This window comes from Blennius ocellaris (genome assembly GCF_963422515.1).
Source record: "Blennius ocellaris genome assembly, chromosome: 14".
Taxonomy (NCBI): Eukaryota; Metazoa; Chordata; class Actinopteri; order Blenniiformes; family Blenniidae; genus Blennius; species Blennius ocellaris.
In genome coordinates this window covers 6671079-6685848 of record NC_137663.1, presented here as the reverse complement: position 1 = coordinate 6685848, position 14770 = coordinate 6671079, and the positions used below count along the sequence as shown (strand labels likewise).

Genomic DNA, 14770 nt, shown 5'->3' with positions numbered 1-14770 from the left:
CATGCCAATGCCGTTTCATGTCAACTGCATCGTTTTTTGGCCAATCGTCCACACGGCGCCGTTTTATGAACCTGAAAATGTTTTGTTTTTTTTTAAACTGGAAGCTAATTAAGTTTAATGAGGCGACATGTTGCATTTGTCAGGGACAAGGACTTTTCCATGCTCCGAGTCTTCCTCTCCGCTTTTGATGTATTTCTGAGTTACAGTGCCCCCTGTAGGCCTGGTATGTGTACTACATCGTAATAAGGAATTGTCACAGTAGGACCATTACTCCATTAACAATTAACATGCGCTACACAGCTTTTGGAGCCAGCATGAATTTATTTCAGTTTTAAACTGGATATGGAAGAAAAAAAGCTCAAGAGGCGTCAATCTTCAGGGTTCATTGGGTAAGATACGTGGCTAGTTTAAAGGAGTCATCACCCGGAAATGTACTTCTTGTTAAAGCATCTACATTAGTGTTGAACCTCAGTTGAAACTGAAAATCTAGAGTTAGAAAAGTCTTTTCGTTTGGGCTTTGTTCAAACCAGAATTACCCACAAAATGAGACTAAGAGGAGGCTAATATCATAACCTCTGTTAAATTTAGCCGCTAGCACTGAGCCGCTAATGGCTAGCGACTCACCACTAACACTATGAATGTTGAACCCCATCTTATTTACAAATGACCCTGTATTTCATTTTAAATCTGTGGGGTGTGATGCTCTGCGACATGGATGTTTGTAGGCGGTTCCTACATCGTTTTTTATTGTCATTTCTCGTGTGAGCAAAGGACTGCTATGCTATCGCTATGCTATCAATGATTGACAGCTCCATAGGGGCTTGGCCCAAGGTTGAATGGTAATTCACTGTTCTTCTGAAGAGGTTATATTGTTTGTTGTTAACACAGATTTTCATGGACGATGTCTTAACACAACTTTAAAGAGGCGATAACAGATAATGGTTTTTCATAGTCAATGTTAATGGTTGTATTTTTGATATTTAGACATAGAGTCAAACATCAAATAAATGAATGAAAGTTCCAGTAAACAGTTTCGATATTGCAAAGTCATTTTTATTTGAGAAATCATCTCACTCCAGTGTTCCTGGTGAAGAGGATGAAGATCTTCTGTCGGACGGCCTTGATCTGCAGCCCGTAGATGACGGCGTTCAGAGCCGGAGGAACCACGTGGAACATGATGGACGCCAGCTTGCGTGTGTCCGCTAAGTGTGGGAAGCGGTGAAAGACGATGATAAACATGCCGGACATGAACATGATGATGTAGAGGGAGAGGTGCGTGGCGCAGGTCTGCAGCGCGCGGCCGTTCAGCGTCTTGTTCCTGCTGTTCAGACAGACGACGGCGATGCGCAGGTAGGTGAGCGTGACGCTGCCCAGCGACGAGCCGAGCAGGACGACGGTGTAGCCGAGGCCGTAGATGTTGTTGATGATGACGTTCTCGCAGGAGAGCTTGAAGAGCGAGGCGTTGTCACAGAAGGGGTTGAGGACGACCCGCCTGCAGCGCGACAGGCGGGCGCTGAGGCCCACCAGGATCACCACCATGACGAGGCACGCCGCCCACGACCACAACGACAACTTCACCACCATCTGGCTGGTCATGATGGTGGCGTAGCGCAGCGGGCTGCAGATGGCCACGTAGCGGTCGAAGGCCATGATCATGAGCACGGCGTGGCAGGCGCTGGCGTAGAAGTGAGCGCAGAAGGCCTGGACCACGCAGACGGTGTAGCTGATGTAGCGGCTTGAAACCGGAACGAAAACGTCTTTGAGCAGACTGGGGATGATGACGGAGGCTCCGAACACGTCGTTGATGCTCATGTTGCAGAAGAGCAGGTACATGGGCTGATGGAGGCTCCGGTCCGTGGAGATCAGCACCACCAGGCTGATGTTGGACATCATGATGAAGACGTAGATGAGGAGGAGGAGGACGAAGGCCGGGACGGACGACTCGGGAGTGACCTTTAACCCCTCGAGCTGCAGCAGATCCAGATCCAAGGTTTGGTTCTTCATTCTCCTGAAGGAACCGAGGTCATGGAAGAAGTCAGGGAATATGTTCACAATTCATCCATCCGTCCATCCATCCATCCATCCATCCATCCAGCCATCCATCCATCCATCCAGCCATCCATCCATCCATCCATCCATCCATGCCATTTCTAACAATGTTTCTTCACACAGAGTAATATTTAAGTATGGAATAAGTAAATATAATAAAATAAAAATAAGCAAATAGCAGTTTATACATATGAAGGCTTGACAGTATTCACACACAGAGATCAACTTGTCAACAAATATTTATTATGGCCTTCCCTCAGACACACCTGGTCAATAATCATACTGTCCAATCAGCATCTTGATAAGCCACACCTGTGAGGAGGGACGTGGAAGTGCTCACTGACACACATTTAGACAGATTTGTGAACAATATTTGAGAGAAATAGGTCTTTTGTGTATATAAAAAAAAGATCTTAGATCTTTTAGTTCAGCTCATGAAAAATGTGAGCAAAAACAAAAGTGCTGCATTTATAATTTTGTTCAGCGTATGTATATAAAAACTACACTTATTATCCCTGAAATATGTTTTCTATTCTCATGAGCTATTCTGTTTTATATGTTGATAAACATATTACATGTAACTGATATCATTGTATTCATTCATGATACCATATTAGTCTGAAAATATGGTAAATAAGATTTATTTTTCCGGGAAACCGGTCTGAAAACATGAGGCTGTCTAATTTTTGGGGTCAAAGGAAAAAGCGATATCTGCTCTTCTTCAGTTTGTCTTTTAAATGTCAATAAACACAATACATTTTTTCTCCAGATTTGTAAAAGGACGTTTGTCTTGTATTTGGACCAATATGGTATATATTATTTACATATTATCATCAGTGAATTTAATCTCTATCATATTTTAAATAAAGGACATTAACTCTTGACCAGGTTGTTTACTTTCAACCAATACAAAAACAACTATTGATACTGCACATCTATTTTTTTTTAAGAAAATTAGATTTCAAAAACCTCAAAGCGTTGTACAAAACAACCCGTTTTGGACAAGAGTGGCCATATCAGGTCATTTTCTACAAACTACAAGACCATGTAGAATACTGGAATCAGAACAGTTGTGAACTGAACAGAACAGAAGAGTTGATTTATGTGCTATTTTTGGAGTATTTCCTATTGTGGCATCACATCAGAGCGTCTCATTCCAATCTGTTTGCACTGAGAGAAGCTGACGCATTCTTTATAAACAAGTGACAAACATAAAAGCCTCATGAGCTATATTTAGAGATATATTTCTCAACTCAAGTCAGTTTTTGACACTTTTTAAGAGAAGTGATTCTTTAATTTGTAGTGAAGAGTAATCTTTAAACTAACAGTAAACTCTTGAAATAAGAGGAATATATTTTAAATGATCTATAAAGGGTTTAGTTGAGTTTAGTTGTTGTTGTTTTTGTATAAACATGTTTTAGTGAGCGCAGGCTTTTCAATGATCTCATATCACAAGGTGGTTAAAGATTAAAGGTTGTTTTTTCATCTTGTTGACTCTCTTCTGCCTCAAACAGGCTGCCAGAAACATCCGGCAACAACAAACAACAACAAATAGCAACAAGCAGCAGAAGTTAAAGAGAGCGTGTGCGTGTGTGTGTGTGTGTGTGTGTGTGTGTGTGTGTGTGTTACCTGTGCTGACATTGGTGTCTCAGCCCACGCTGGAGGAGACCTCGAGGACACTTCAGGGTTTTATCGTATGGAAGTCGGGCCCCTGCTGCCCATGTGGGTGGCTCAGCTTGTGTGTGTGTGTGTGTGTGTGTGTGTGTGTGTGTGTGTGTGTGTGTGTGTGTGTGTGTGTGTGTGTGTGTGTGTTACATCATACAAGGCAATTTGAAAAGCACTGAAACACAATCTGAAATCATTTCAACTTTTAAACTGAAGATGAGGATAAAAAGAAAATGTGTAGAGGAGCGTTCACGCAGATTTGGTTCTTCGACAGGTTGTATGCCTCTGTTAGTATTTCCCGCCTGTGTACTTAAAGAACGAACACACCCCACAAAAGAGGTGGAAAGGAAAAGAAGGGAAAGGGGTGAAAGAAAAAAAAAAAACAAGAAAAAGAAAAAAGTGCTAATAGCTGTAGCTATTAGCAACAGCTGCTATGAGTGCAAGGCCGTAGCCAGGGTTTTTTCAGTGGGGGGTGGGGGGTGGGGGGTGGGGGGGGACTCAACATGTGGTGCATGTCACGCCGGGTGTGCATTATTACACAGCTTTCTTTATGAAAGCAGCCCAGCAAAATGTCATGGTGACGGCACACCGGTCAGAGACAAAAACAAACACCCCTTTATAATATTTATCTTTTTCAACCCAAAGAAAAATTGTCTGCACAGTGCGTACAGGATTCTGGCAGGCGGCACCAGTGATACACACTAAATGTTGATTTCTCGCATGACCGCATTTAAAATTGTTTCATCAACCTCTACCTGAACAGAACTACGTGAGGCTGGGCACGACCTCACATCTTCACTTGGCTTTAACGTTTTCACACCTCTGGTAGAATCGTGAACCATTTACGCAACAAGCAAAAAAAAAAAGGGTAACCAGAAAACTTTCTTCACATTTGGGGGGCTCTGCTGTTGCTCATTTTTGTCATGAAACACACATACATGTGTGCAGAGGAAAATACACTATTGTGTTAAAAAAAAATCCCCAGAAACCGACATTGGGGTTTATGACAGAGGATTAAATATTGGAGGTTTGTTGAGAGTGACAGTCATCACGACCAATCAGCTGCCTTGTCACTCCTCCTTATGAGACCCGTCCCGTAGTGCGAGGTACCTCAATGGAGGGGTGTCAAAACATCATAGCAGTTGGTCACGGTTGTTTCTGTACCGTCTACAACTTTTGTCAGGGTTAGGTTTAAGGTTAGGGTTAGGGTTAGGGTTAGGGTTAGGGTTAAGGTTAGCCCGTCCCACCCCTTTCCGTCCTGACACAAACAGCGCGGTGGGACCGCGGCTAAACGTTCTGCCTCGGGAGCCGGTATGAAAAAGTTATGGTTGCAGTGGATCCGACCACTGCTGTCGTGTAAATGGACCTCCCAAAAGTTTTTAAAAAAACACCGTGGGAATGGGGGAGGGGTGGGGAGTAGGTGGGGTGCTTCGTGCGACCCAACTGATGAAAGTTGTGGATGGAATCAATCCCAACGGTTATTATTTTTTGTTCCATGAAGAATGGCTCCAATGCAGCCGTCTGCTGATTCTTCGTGACGATCGTCACTTTTGACTTGCCAACAGCCATAAACCCTCACATTGTTGTACGTCTCATCTGAACAGCTCGACATGCCTGCAAGATCTGGGATAAGGGTCATTGGATCATTGCTGCAACTTCACAGTAGAGAGAATTACAGAACTGGAATAGTTAATCAGCTAAAGCAGCTAAAATGGCCAAGCTACATAAAATAACTAAAATTGAATAATCTATTATTATAAAACTGGAACAATCTCTAGAAAAGGCTCCAAGAACTAAACATGTTATAAAATATATCTAAATTGTAGTCGTGACACTTTATGATTACAACCTATATTCTTGTTTGTGTGGATTTTTTTAAATGTTTTTTTTCCTAATTTCAGACAATGGCAATTGGTCATAAAGGGTACACACCACTGGTCTATTGTGTCAAATGCTTTTTTTGTCCGTTCAGTCAACAAAGAGTTTTTCTTAACAAGATTGTGAAGCTTGTGGCAGAAAGGAAACATGATGGCAGGGAAAAAAAATAAGGACTCAACAGCTATAAAACAACAGCTTCCATTTTAAAATAGAAATTTTCTTATTGAATGAGAGCCTATAACTTTGAATAAATTAAGCATGTTTTTATTTTGAGGCAACCATTTGAAACAGCACATTTAAATGAAATCAGCAGTATACACAAAAAACGACTTAAATGTCTTAAATGTTTTTTTATTCATTCATTTTTTGCTTTGAATTACATTTCTCCATGAAGCCTCATGGTTTTCCAACTTTAATAATCATCTTCACACCAGGACCGACGCCCCAGAAGTGAAGACAGTGTGTCCTCTCTCTCCCTGGCTTGTTCCAGGTTTTAAAAAGTGTGTTGCTCCAAGCAGCCAATCAGAAATCAAACCCTATATAGTGTCATCAGGGGTTTAGCCAATCACAATCAAGGTAGGCTCCTCCCCTTTGACTCCGCCCACAAATAGACAGCTCTGCTCCGGCACATGGCACCACGAGAGGAAGTACTTCCTCCTCTTCCCATAGATGGGCGTGTGTGGGCGGAGCCAGTCCAGCTCACACAGACACAGCAGATTCTGAATGCAGCTCCTATGATCTGATATTCTAACGGAGGAAAATCAAGGAAAAGCTGGGTTTGGGGCAGTAAACTTTAAATGCAACATTTTTAGAGCAATGAGACCATGTGCAAGTGTTGAAAAGCTGGATAATATGGCCCTTTAACAGAAATGTTTCTGTGTAGTTTTTAATACTTATGGGTAAAATGCAGCTTCGCATAAGACCTGTGAGTCCCGTCTCGTTTTCAGGCAGACATGTTGCGAGATAAATAAACTCTTCCCCACTAAAATTTCCAACATCTGGTAATCGTTTCCCGCCACCATCCCTGCGTCATTTTACCAAAGCCCCCTTGCTGCTCTGGATCATCCCCACCAGCCTCTGCCGGACCTCTTTAATCTGCAGCCCGTAGATCAGAACATTGAGGGTTGGCAGGGCAACATGGCCGATGACCGACGCCACCTTCCGGTGACTGGACAGCTGCGGGAACCGGTGGAGGATGACGATGATGAAGGCAGAGACGAGCAGCACCGCGTAGACGGCCAGGTGCGTGGCGCAGGTCTGTAGCGCGCGGCTGTTGAGCGCCTTGCTGCGGCTGCGCAGACACACGGCGGCGATGCGGACGTAGGTGAGCGTGACGCCGCCGAGGGAGAAACCCAGCAGGACGACGGTGTAGCCCAGGCCGTAGATGTTGTTGACGAGGACGCTCTCGCAGGAGAGCTTGAAGAGGGACGCGTTGTCGCAGAACAGGTTCGAGACGACGCGCCTGCAGCGGGACAGACGCACGCTCAGACCCACCAGGACGAGCACCAGCGCCAGCGCCGACCCCCAGGCGGCGGTGGAGAGCCTCAGAACCACCCCGGGGGTCATGACGGTGGCGTAGCGCAGCGGGCTGCAGATGGCCACGTAGCGGTCGAAGGCCATGATCAGAAGCACCGTGTGCGAGACGCTGGCGTGGAGGTGGACGCAGAAGGCCTGCAGGGCGCAGTCCGTGAACCGGATCAGCCGCTCGGAGTTCACCCACACCAGGTCTCTGAGCATGTGCGGGACCATGACGGTCGCCCCCAGCACGTCGTTGACGCTCATGTTGCACAGCAGCAGGTACATGGGCTGGTGGAGGCTCCGCTCCACCGTCACCAGCGCCACCAGGCCCAGGTTGGCCACCACGATGAAGATGTAGAGGAGGAGGAGGAAGACGAAGGCGGGGACGGAGGTCTGAGGGGTGACGTAGAGGGGCTCCAGGAGCAGGATGTCGAAGGTGTCATTACCCATTTCAGGAAGGCAGAACCACACCCAAACCTGGGAGGACAACAAAACAACAACGTCATGTTCAAACAAAAGCAAGTGGATTAACAGTAGGTAACTACAACCTACCAAGGTGTCGTGATCAAATTGGTCAAAAAGAGAATTCAATAAAAGAAGAAAAAGAAAACAATATATGAACTGCTGAACATGTGTTAAAGACGGGCTCAAAACCCTCATACGATCAACATCTTCATTCTGTGTCCAGTGTCCTAATAACACTTAGAAAACAACTTATAAACACGCCAAAATCTGGCAGACAACCCCCCCCAACACACACACACACACACACACACACACACACACACACACACACACACACACACACACACACACACACACACACACACACACACACACACACACACACACACACACACACACACACACACACACACACACTGCCAAGTTGCCATTTGATTTTGGAAAAATAATGACATCACTTTACAAGAAACACACACCAGCCAAGACAACACAGTGTTCAACAACATTCAACGAGTCAGTCGGTCCACATTGGCTCAAATTCTCAAGCGAAACCAAATCAGAATGAAACCACTTTATAATGTGACTTTTGAGAAGCTCTCAAGGAATCAAAGAGCTCAGACGAGTGGACGTCAGTACAATATTGATTGCAGGACAATACATGTATCACAGTTTCCCAGTGTACTGGAAAACACCATATTGACTGATTTTCAGCACGGGGGTGGAAGGTATGCACTGGCTTGTTTGGTGGAAAAAAAACAAACAAATGTATCAACAGCATGTGTGTGTCTGCAAATAATTCTGTACACATGAACAATCTAAAGATTTTTACAGTTTGAACTATTTAAGTATTATGGCAAAGTATACGAAAGAAGAGAGTGCTTTTCATTATGCCCAGCAGTGTGTAGTTAGTTAGTAAGACAAAAATCAGGTAATGTGGATGAAGTGTGTGTCACTTGGCGCAGAAGTTTGATTTTGATCATTCTGTATGTAGTTTTGTTTGCAGTGCTTCATTTTTCAGTATATATGCAGTATTTTGCATGTGTGGTTTTACGATTTGTGTTAAGTATTTTACTAAAATTAGCTTTTTCTTTCTTTCTTTTTTTTTGCAAATTGCGTTATTGTAATTGGGGGGAAAAAAAACTGTAATAGAGAGTCGCAGACAAAACACAGCAGACACCAGAAAGCAGTTTATCTACAAGGCGAAGGAACCTGTGAGGATTATAACCTGGGCAAAAGGCCATTTGAACCTGATAGAAACAACTTGCTGCAAACAATCCATAAACAATTTGTCAGCTCACAAAACAGTTAAAACCACCCGACACTCATTGAAATATACTGCGTTACAGTCAGAAAATTCAGGCTCTTCATTGTGACAGAATAACAAACCAAAAAAAAAAAAAAAGACTTTGTGAATCCATTCAAGAAGAGCGTTGAACCCTCGACCAGGCTGGAGTTCTGGTTTCACACATTCACGGAGAAGAGCAGAGAAATACTCACGACACGCACCGGATCACTCTGCTGGTTTGAACTTAATGGATTCCTCTTTAAACCTGGATGGAGGCACTTTGTCTCTGTGGTGAACAGAAACAAACTCAATGCACTCAAGTCAGAGCACAGCAGGTCAAACCAGGAGGATTGTGGGTAAAGTGACCGTCGAGCTCCGGGCGCTGGGCCGCCACCACGCTCAGTCCCCTTCCTCTCCCTCCGACACACTCCTTTATTCCTTCTTACATTTTCGATGATGATACTCTGCATCTGTCCCTCATTGGTTCATTCGTCCCATGATGGCCGTCATCTCTGTGCTCCACAAACACAAACAACTCCAAGTTCACATTTGACAACAAATCCCCAAAGTTCTTTCTAATATTGATTTTTATGAATGACTACGGTCTGGAACGGTTTAGAGACAAAATCCGTCTTCTGATCAACCCAGACGTCGCAGGTCGTCCAGATCAAACCTGCTTCCTGTTCCACAATCAGAACCAAACACACACTATATCTTTTTACTTTTTATGTTGGACAGAAAATCTCGGAAAACCACAGGACAAGTTATTTAAAAGCAAGATGAACAACTTTCATTAAAGACACAATTTATTTGAAGTTTTTCTGGATGATTTGCTCTTCAACAAACTGCTGAGTCGGGTCCATTCTATAGTTGTGTATAAAGGTGTGTGTAGCTGTACAGTTGTGTAGTGTGTACGGGTAAGTGCAGACGTTTCAAGTAACAAAGTAGAAATACTCCATTACCTTACTTAAGTTGATTTTCTTATGTATCTACTGGAGTATTTAATTTTCATCCTGTTTTTTAATTTTATTTCTTCTTCTTACTTTTCCGCACAAATAACTGCTTCTTACTCATTACTTTTTAGAATTCAGCATCACTCTTATTTCACATAATCTTTTTTTTAAAAATGTTAAACAACAACAATAACATCCTAATAAATCCCACCATGATTGGATAAGAAAAATAAACATTTGCCAGTCCATTGGTTGAAACTTGATTGCCCCTGAACATGAATGGCAAATGGTCACTTCTACAAACGATCCATGTGTGAAAGAGCAAAGTTGAGAAGTCTAGCAAGGGAAAGCTAAACCGGAGTGTGTCACTCACACACTGTTGGGTTCAAATCCAAAATGGTGTCACTCAGAGATGAAGATTCTGGTGCAGCGGGCCGAGTGGAGCCACCCAGTACCAGAACAGAGACTCCAAGTGAAGACATCACCCGCTCAGGTAAAGCTAATGTTAGTGGCTAACTTTAGCTGCTAATTTAGCTGCTAATGTTAGCTGCTACTGCTGCTAGCACAGTAACTTCCAAAATCAGCAAGTTCGGAGGCCATTTTTTCACTTTCATTTTTGCTGCGACTGACTCGTGATGATAGAAGTGATTGTTGTGCATAAGATGAGTGTGTGTGTGTGTGTGTGTGTGTGTGTGTGGGTGTGTGTGGGTGTGTGTGGGTGTGTGGGTGTGTGTGGGGATTTTTGACTTGTAGACTGTCAGCATTCCCCGTGATGCTTATTTCAATTTTAGAGAAGCCACCATTAGGTGAATGTGCTTTTTGTGTGTGTGTTCAATGATGATCTGTCCGATCATATTTACTCTGGATGAATGGTTAAATAATGTCACACGATGGGTCATACTCCAGACTCTCAATTACAAATGCGCCAATTGCCTGCTAACTGACCATACCTGGCATCTATTCAGTCTTGTAAGTGCAGCAAATTGGTGCCAGTTATTATTGTATGTGCATTAAAAAGCATAACTTTTCCTCTCCTTGTTATTAAACAACATGCATCCATACAACCTCAGCCAATGCAACTATGTCAGTGAATACTACATACAGGACTATCAATGAAGTATTGTAATATTATAGACTGACTGTATATTGACAAAATCAGTATCGCCATCAGGAGATGGCGATTGCAATCTCCTGGGCTAATGGCTTTCAAAATGTAATCTAATATTGTCGTCAATATGACATTTGGAAAACATGTTTTGGTTGGAAGGTGGGGGAGTGCGTTATAGACCCTTCTGGCACACGACCTGAGCTGATTTAGTCCTCAGTCCTCATTTATAAAACCTTCACTTTTATATCTGACTTAGTTTTGAAGGCAGTACTTTTAACTTCTACTTGAGTAATGAATGTGAATACTTTCGACACCTCTGGTGTGTGTATGTAGTCACAGAGTAATGTAGTGTGTAGCGCTGTGTGTAGTTAAATCTCAGGTGACCCACTGACCAGCAGGTTAATAGAATTAAGAGCAGCAGCGAGGCGTTCAGGGGCCGTGGGACAGAGAGCCGCTCCCTTTGGGATGAACTTCAGCCTCTTTAATCCTCACGTCTCTCTCAGCTTCAAGAGTCTGTCTGAAATATTCCCACCAAGTTTCACCTTGAATGCTCATGCTTTAGTTTTAGTGTCTGTTCCTGCTGCAGAGGCCTCTCCTTCTTCACTTCCTGTCAGTGTACCTGCTGCAGAGGCCTCTCCTTGTTCACTTCCTGTCACTGTACCTGCTGCAGAGGCCTCTCCTTGTTCACTTCCTGTCACTGTACCTGCTGCAGAGGCCTCTCCCTGTTCACTTCCTGTCACTGTACCTGCTGCAGAGGCCTCTCCCTGTTCACTTCCTGTCACTGTACCTGCTGCAGAGGCCTCTCCCTGTTCACTTCCTGTCACTGTACCTGCTGCAGAGGCCTCTCCTTCTTCACTTCCTGTCACTGTACCTGCTGCAGAGGCCTCTCCTTGTTCACTTCCTGTCAGTGTACCTCCTGCAGAGGCCTCTCCCTGTTCACTTCCTGTCACTGTACCTGCTGCAGAGGCCTCTCCTTCTTCACTTCCTGTCACTGTACCTCCTGCAGAGGCCTCTCCTTGTTCACTTCCTGTCAGTGTTCCTGCTGCAGAGGCCTCAGTCTGTCTGAACTTCAGTGCCTCATTTGAACTGAAGGATATTTTGGTTATTTGATGTTGTAATTTGGACAAAGTGAGTGATTTTCTTGGTCCCAGGATCAGAAAGATGTGATTCTCCAGGTGTGAAATCAGCAGTCTGGAGGTTTGAAGTGTTCGTATTGTGCATCATCATCACACAGGAACATTTCAGGAGCCACAGTGTGAACAGAAGCCACACGGAGACTTTAACTTGAACTCTTTAAACTCAGTAGAAGTTTGAGTTCAGTGACTCTTGTTGTGGGATCCCGGTTCTTCTGGGCCTCGACGTCGGAGGGTGAAGCAGCGGCGACCCTCAGGTTTGGGAGGCCAGTTGTGTGTTGTTGTGTGTGATGTGTTGTTGTGCAGTGTGTGAGGTTCCCTGTGTGTTTCATCAGCTGGTCCTGCTCACACTCTTGTCCTCTGAGCTCTAATAAACACGGCCCCGCGGGACTAATTACCATCAGAAAGTGTTGACGAGTCCTCGCTCATGTTGCTCACAGTGGACCTCGTTAATTATCGCCTCGGCTTCATCAACGCTCCTTCAGTGGAGATGGAAACATGCAGTGATGTAACAAGTTGGCCATTAGGGGGCAGCGTGGTCCCCCGAGCTCCTAGCATGCAACAGTTGAAACAGAGTTTGACTTTGGAACGGCGAAAAGCTCAATAACCACAGGGGGGGGACACAGGTTTGTTGTTTTGAGTTCTTTGGCTTGTTGGTTTCATGGTAACGTAGTCCAGTGGTTCTTTGGTTCTGTCGACGACGTGTCATTCTGTAGATTTGGGATTTTTGTGGTTCCGTAGACTCGTGGTTTTATTGTTCTGTAGTTGATCTTTATTTCTGTGGCTCCAATTCGTAGTTATGTAATTCTGTTCTGTTGTTTTGTGACATTGCTATTTTATAGTTCTTTGTTGTGCGAGTCTTGTGGTTCTATAACTCACTTGTTCTCTTCTTCGTTCTTTGTCGCATTCCCTTGGTTTAGTAGTTGTGTGCTTCTCTGTTGTTTTGGTACTTTGGTTTGATTGGTTTCGTAGTTTAGTGGCTCTTTATCGCTGTTGACAGACTTCCTGACATCACTTCCTGTTTCACCATTCATTGTTACTATATCTTTAGATTATTTGTTTTCTCAAAATGTTTGGGGCTAAATATGATAACTCGCTGTAAATCATCACTCAAACTTGTATTTTGACAAGTTGATTACGAGATAAAGGTTACGAGATACATAGATTTGTGCATCGACTGCATAGCAAGGAAAGTTAACTCTGTGTGTATGTGTGTGTGTGTGTGTGTGCGTGTGTGTGTGTGTGTGCGTGTGTGTGTGTGGGTGAAGTCCAAGTTCAGGACTCATCACTGTATTAAACTCGCAGTGTGAAACTTATATACTTTCAACTGTATTAGACAGACAGAAGATATATCTTCAGAATAGACATATTTATATATTTATATATTATATATATATAGAAGACTGCAGTAGAGCATCAACCTTACTTTTATGTTTTAGCATTAAAACAACAAAAATTTACATTTTAGCAGGTTAGCAGCTTCCTCCACTTCATATGTGAGCATGAGAGCGAAGCCTCGGGGCCCATTTAAATGACTACGTTTCAGGTGAAAATGTGTTGTTTTGTTTTTTTATTTTCATTTCAGAATTTCAACGTTTACACAGCAACTTATTGAATTATTTACACGGAAACGTCAGAAAAACTGACTGATGTAGGTCGCATGCCAGGCCTGGAGTTGGCGCTGTTGGTTGTTTTTGTAATAGAACCACACCAGAGAACAATACGCTATAAGCATTAACAATTGGAGTACATGGACATTCATATGGACAGATGACCAGGTTTAATTAATACGGTGACTCTCAACTATAAAACTACAAAGTCCCAGGAGAATATTTACTGGGAGTCACGACACTCTGGAGGAAATGTACTTATTTTCCGTCTACTGAGCATGTGCAGAAGAATTATGCCGGTAGTACCCATGCGCAGCAGCAACATGTCAGAAGTTTTGGTTTTCCCCCCGTCTACGATGGAGGTGGAGTCAGGGCGTTTTCAAAAAGTTCCACCTCGGGAGCCGTTTCCAAAAACTTGCATTTTCAGTGGCTCCGAGCGCCATTGTCAAGTTGGCGGACGCCCAAAACGCAATTAAATCTTTACGATTTCGCTTGAAAACATTGTCATGTAAACATATATGTTGGCATGAGAGTTTCTATGTAACTTTTAACATATTTAACACTTTTAACAGCAACTAGCTTTCTCGCAGATTTCCGTGTTGGAGTGGCAAAATCCTCTCGGTCATCTGTTTTGACGTGACAACCTAACTCGTCACATCTTCTGACATACTTTACCATTGGAGCTGCTGACTCACGGTGGCACTGGTATTGTTACGGTCACGTTGGAGGTGATTGATTGTGTTTTATCATCTGAGAGCAGCAACCCAGCCGCTCTCAGGAGTTTAACGCCTCAGTCAATCCACAGTCCAGTTTTATTCTGATTGATTCATACCAATAAAAACCTTTGAACTTGCGTTCATTGGCGCTGAATGTAAACATCTTAAATACTTTGCTGTTTGTGTGTTGAGCTCCCATCACATCGACACACTGATGAAAAGAGGAAAGAGTACAACTTTAGAGAGTTTAATCTAACATCACTGCTCTGCTTCACAGATGTCTTGTGACAGTTTTCTTCATAACTTCACCGTCTGATGGAGAAAAGCCACCCGTTGCGGCACCGCGCCTCCAGTTTCAGTGTTTGTATTCAGGTCTGAGTTTTGTGGCGG

At 43.7% G+C, this 14770-nt stretch overlaps 2 protein-coding genes across 2 annotated transcripts; both read right to left on the bottom strand.

Annotated features, from left to right (window-relative positions):
- Window positions 1–1065: 1065 nt before the first annotated feature.
- LOC308139163 (olfactory receptor 1500-like) lies at window positions 1066–2004 on the bottom strand (the record flags this gene model as incomplete). The annotated part of the gene is made up of 1 exon (XM_080508508.1): window positions 1066–2004. The coding sequence occupies one exon, from the start codon at window positions 2002–2004 to the stop codon at window positions 1066–1068; it is 939 nt and encodes a 312-aa protein (XP_080364634.1).
- A 4617-nt stretch (window positions 2005–6621) lies between these two features.
- Window positions 6622–7780, bottom strand: LOC308139162 (olfactory receptor 52D1-like; the record flags this gene model as incomplete). The annotated part of the gene is made up of 2 exons (XM_080508507.1): window positions 7663–7780; window positions 6622–7587 (listed from the first exon to the last, which is right to left on the bottom strand). Exons 1-2 carry the CDS (start codon window positions 7768–7770, stop codon window positions 6622–6624), a joined length of 1074 nt encoding a protein of 357 aa, XP_080364633.1. The 5' UTR covers window positions 7771–7780.
- Window positions 7781–14770: the final 6990 nt, after the last annotated feature.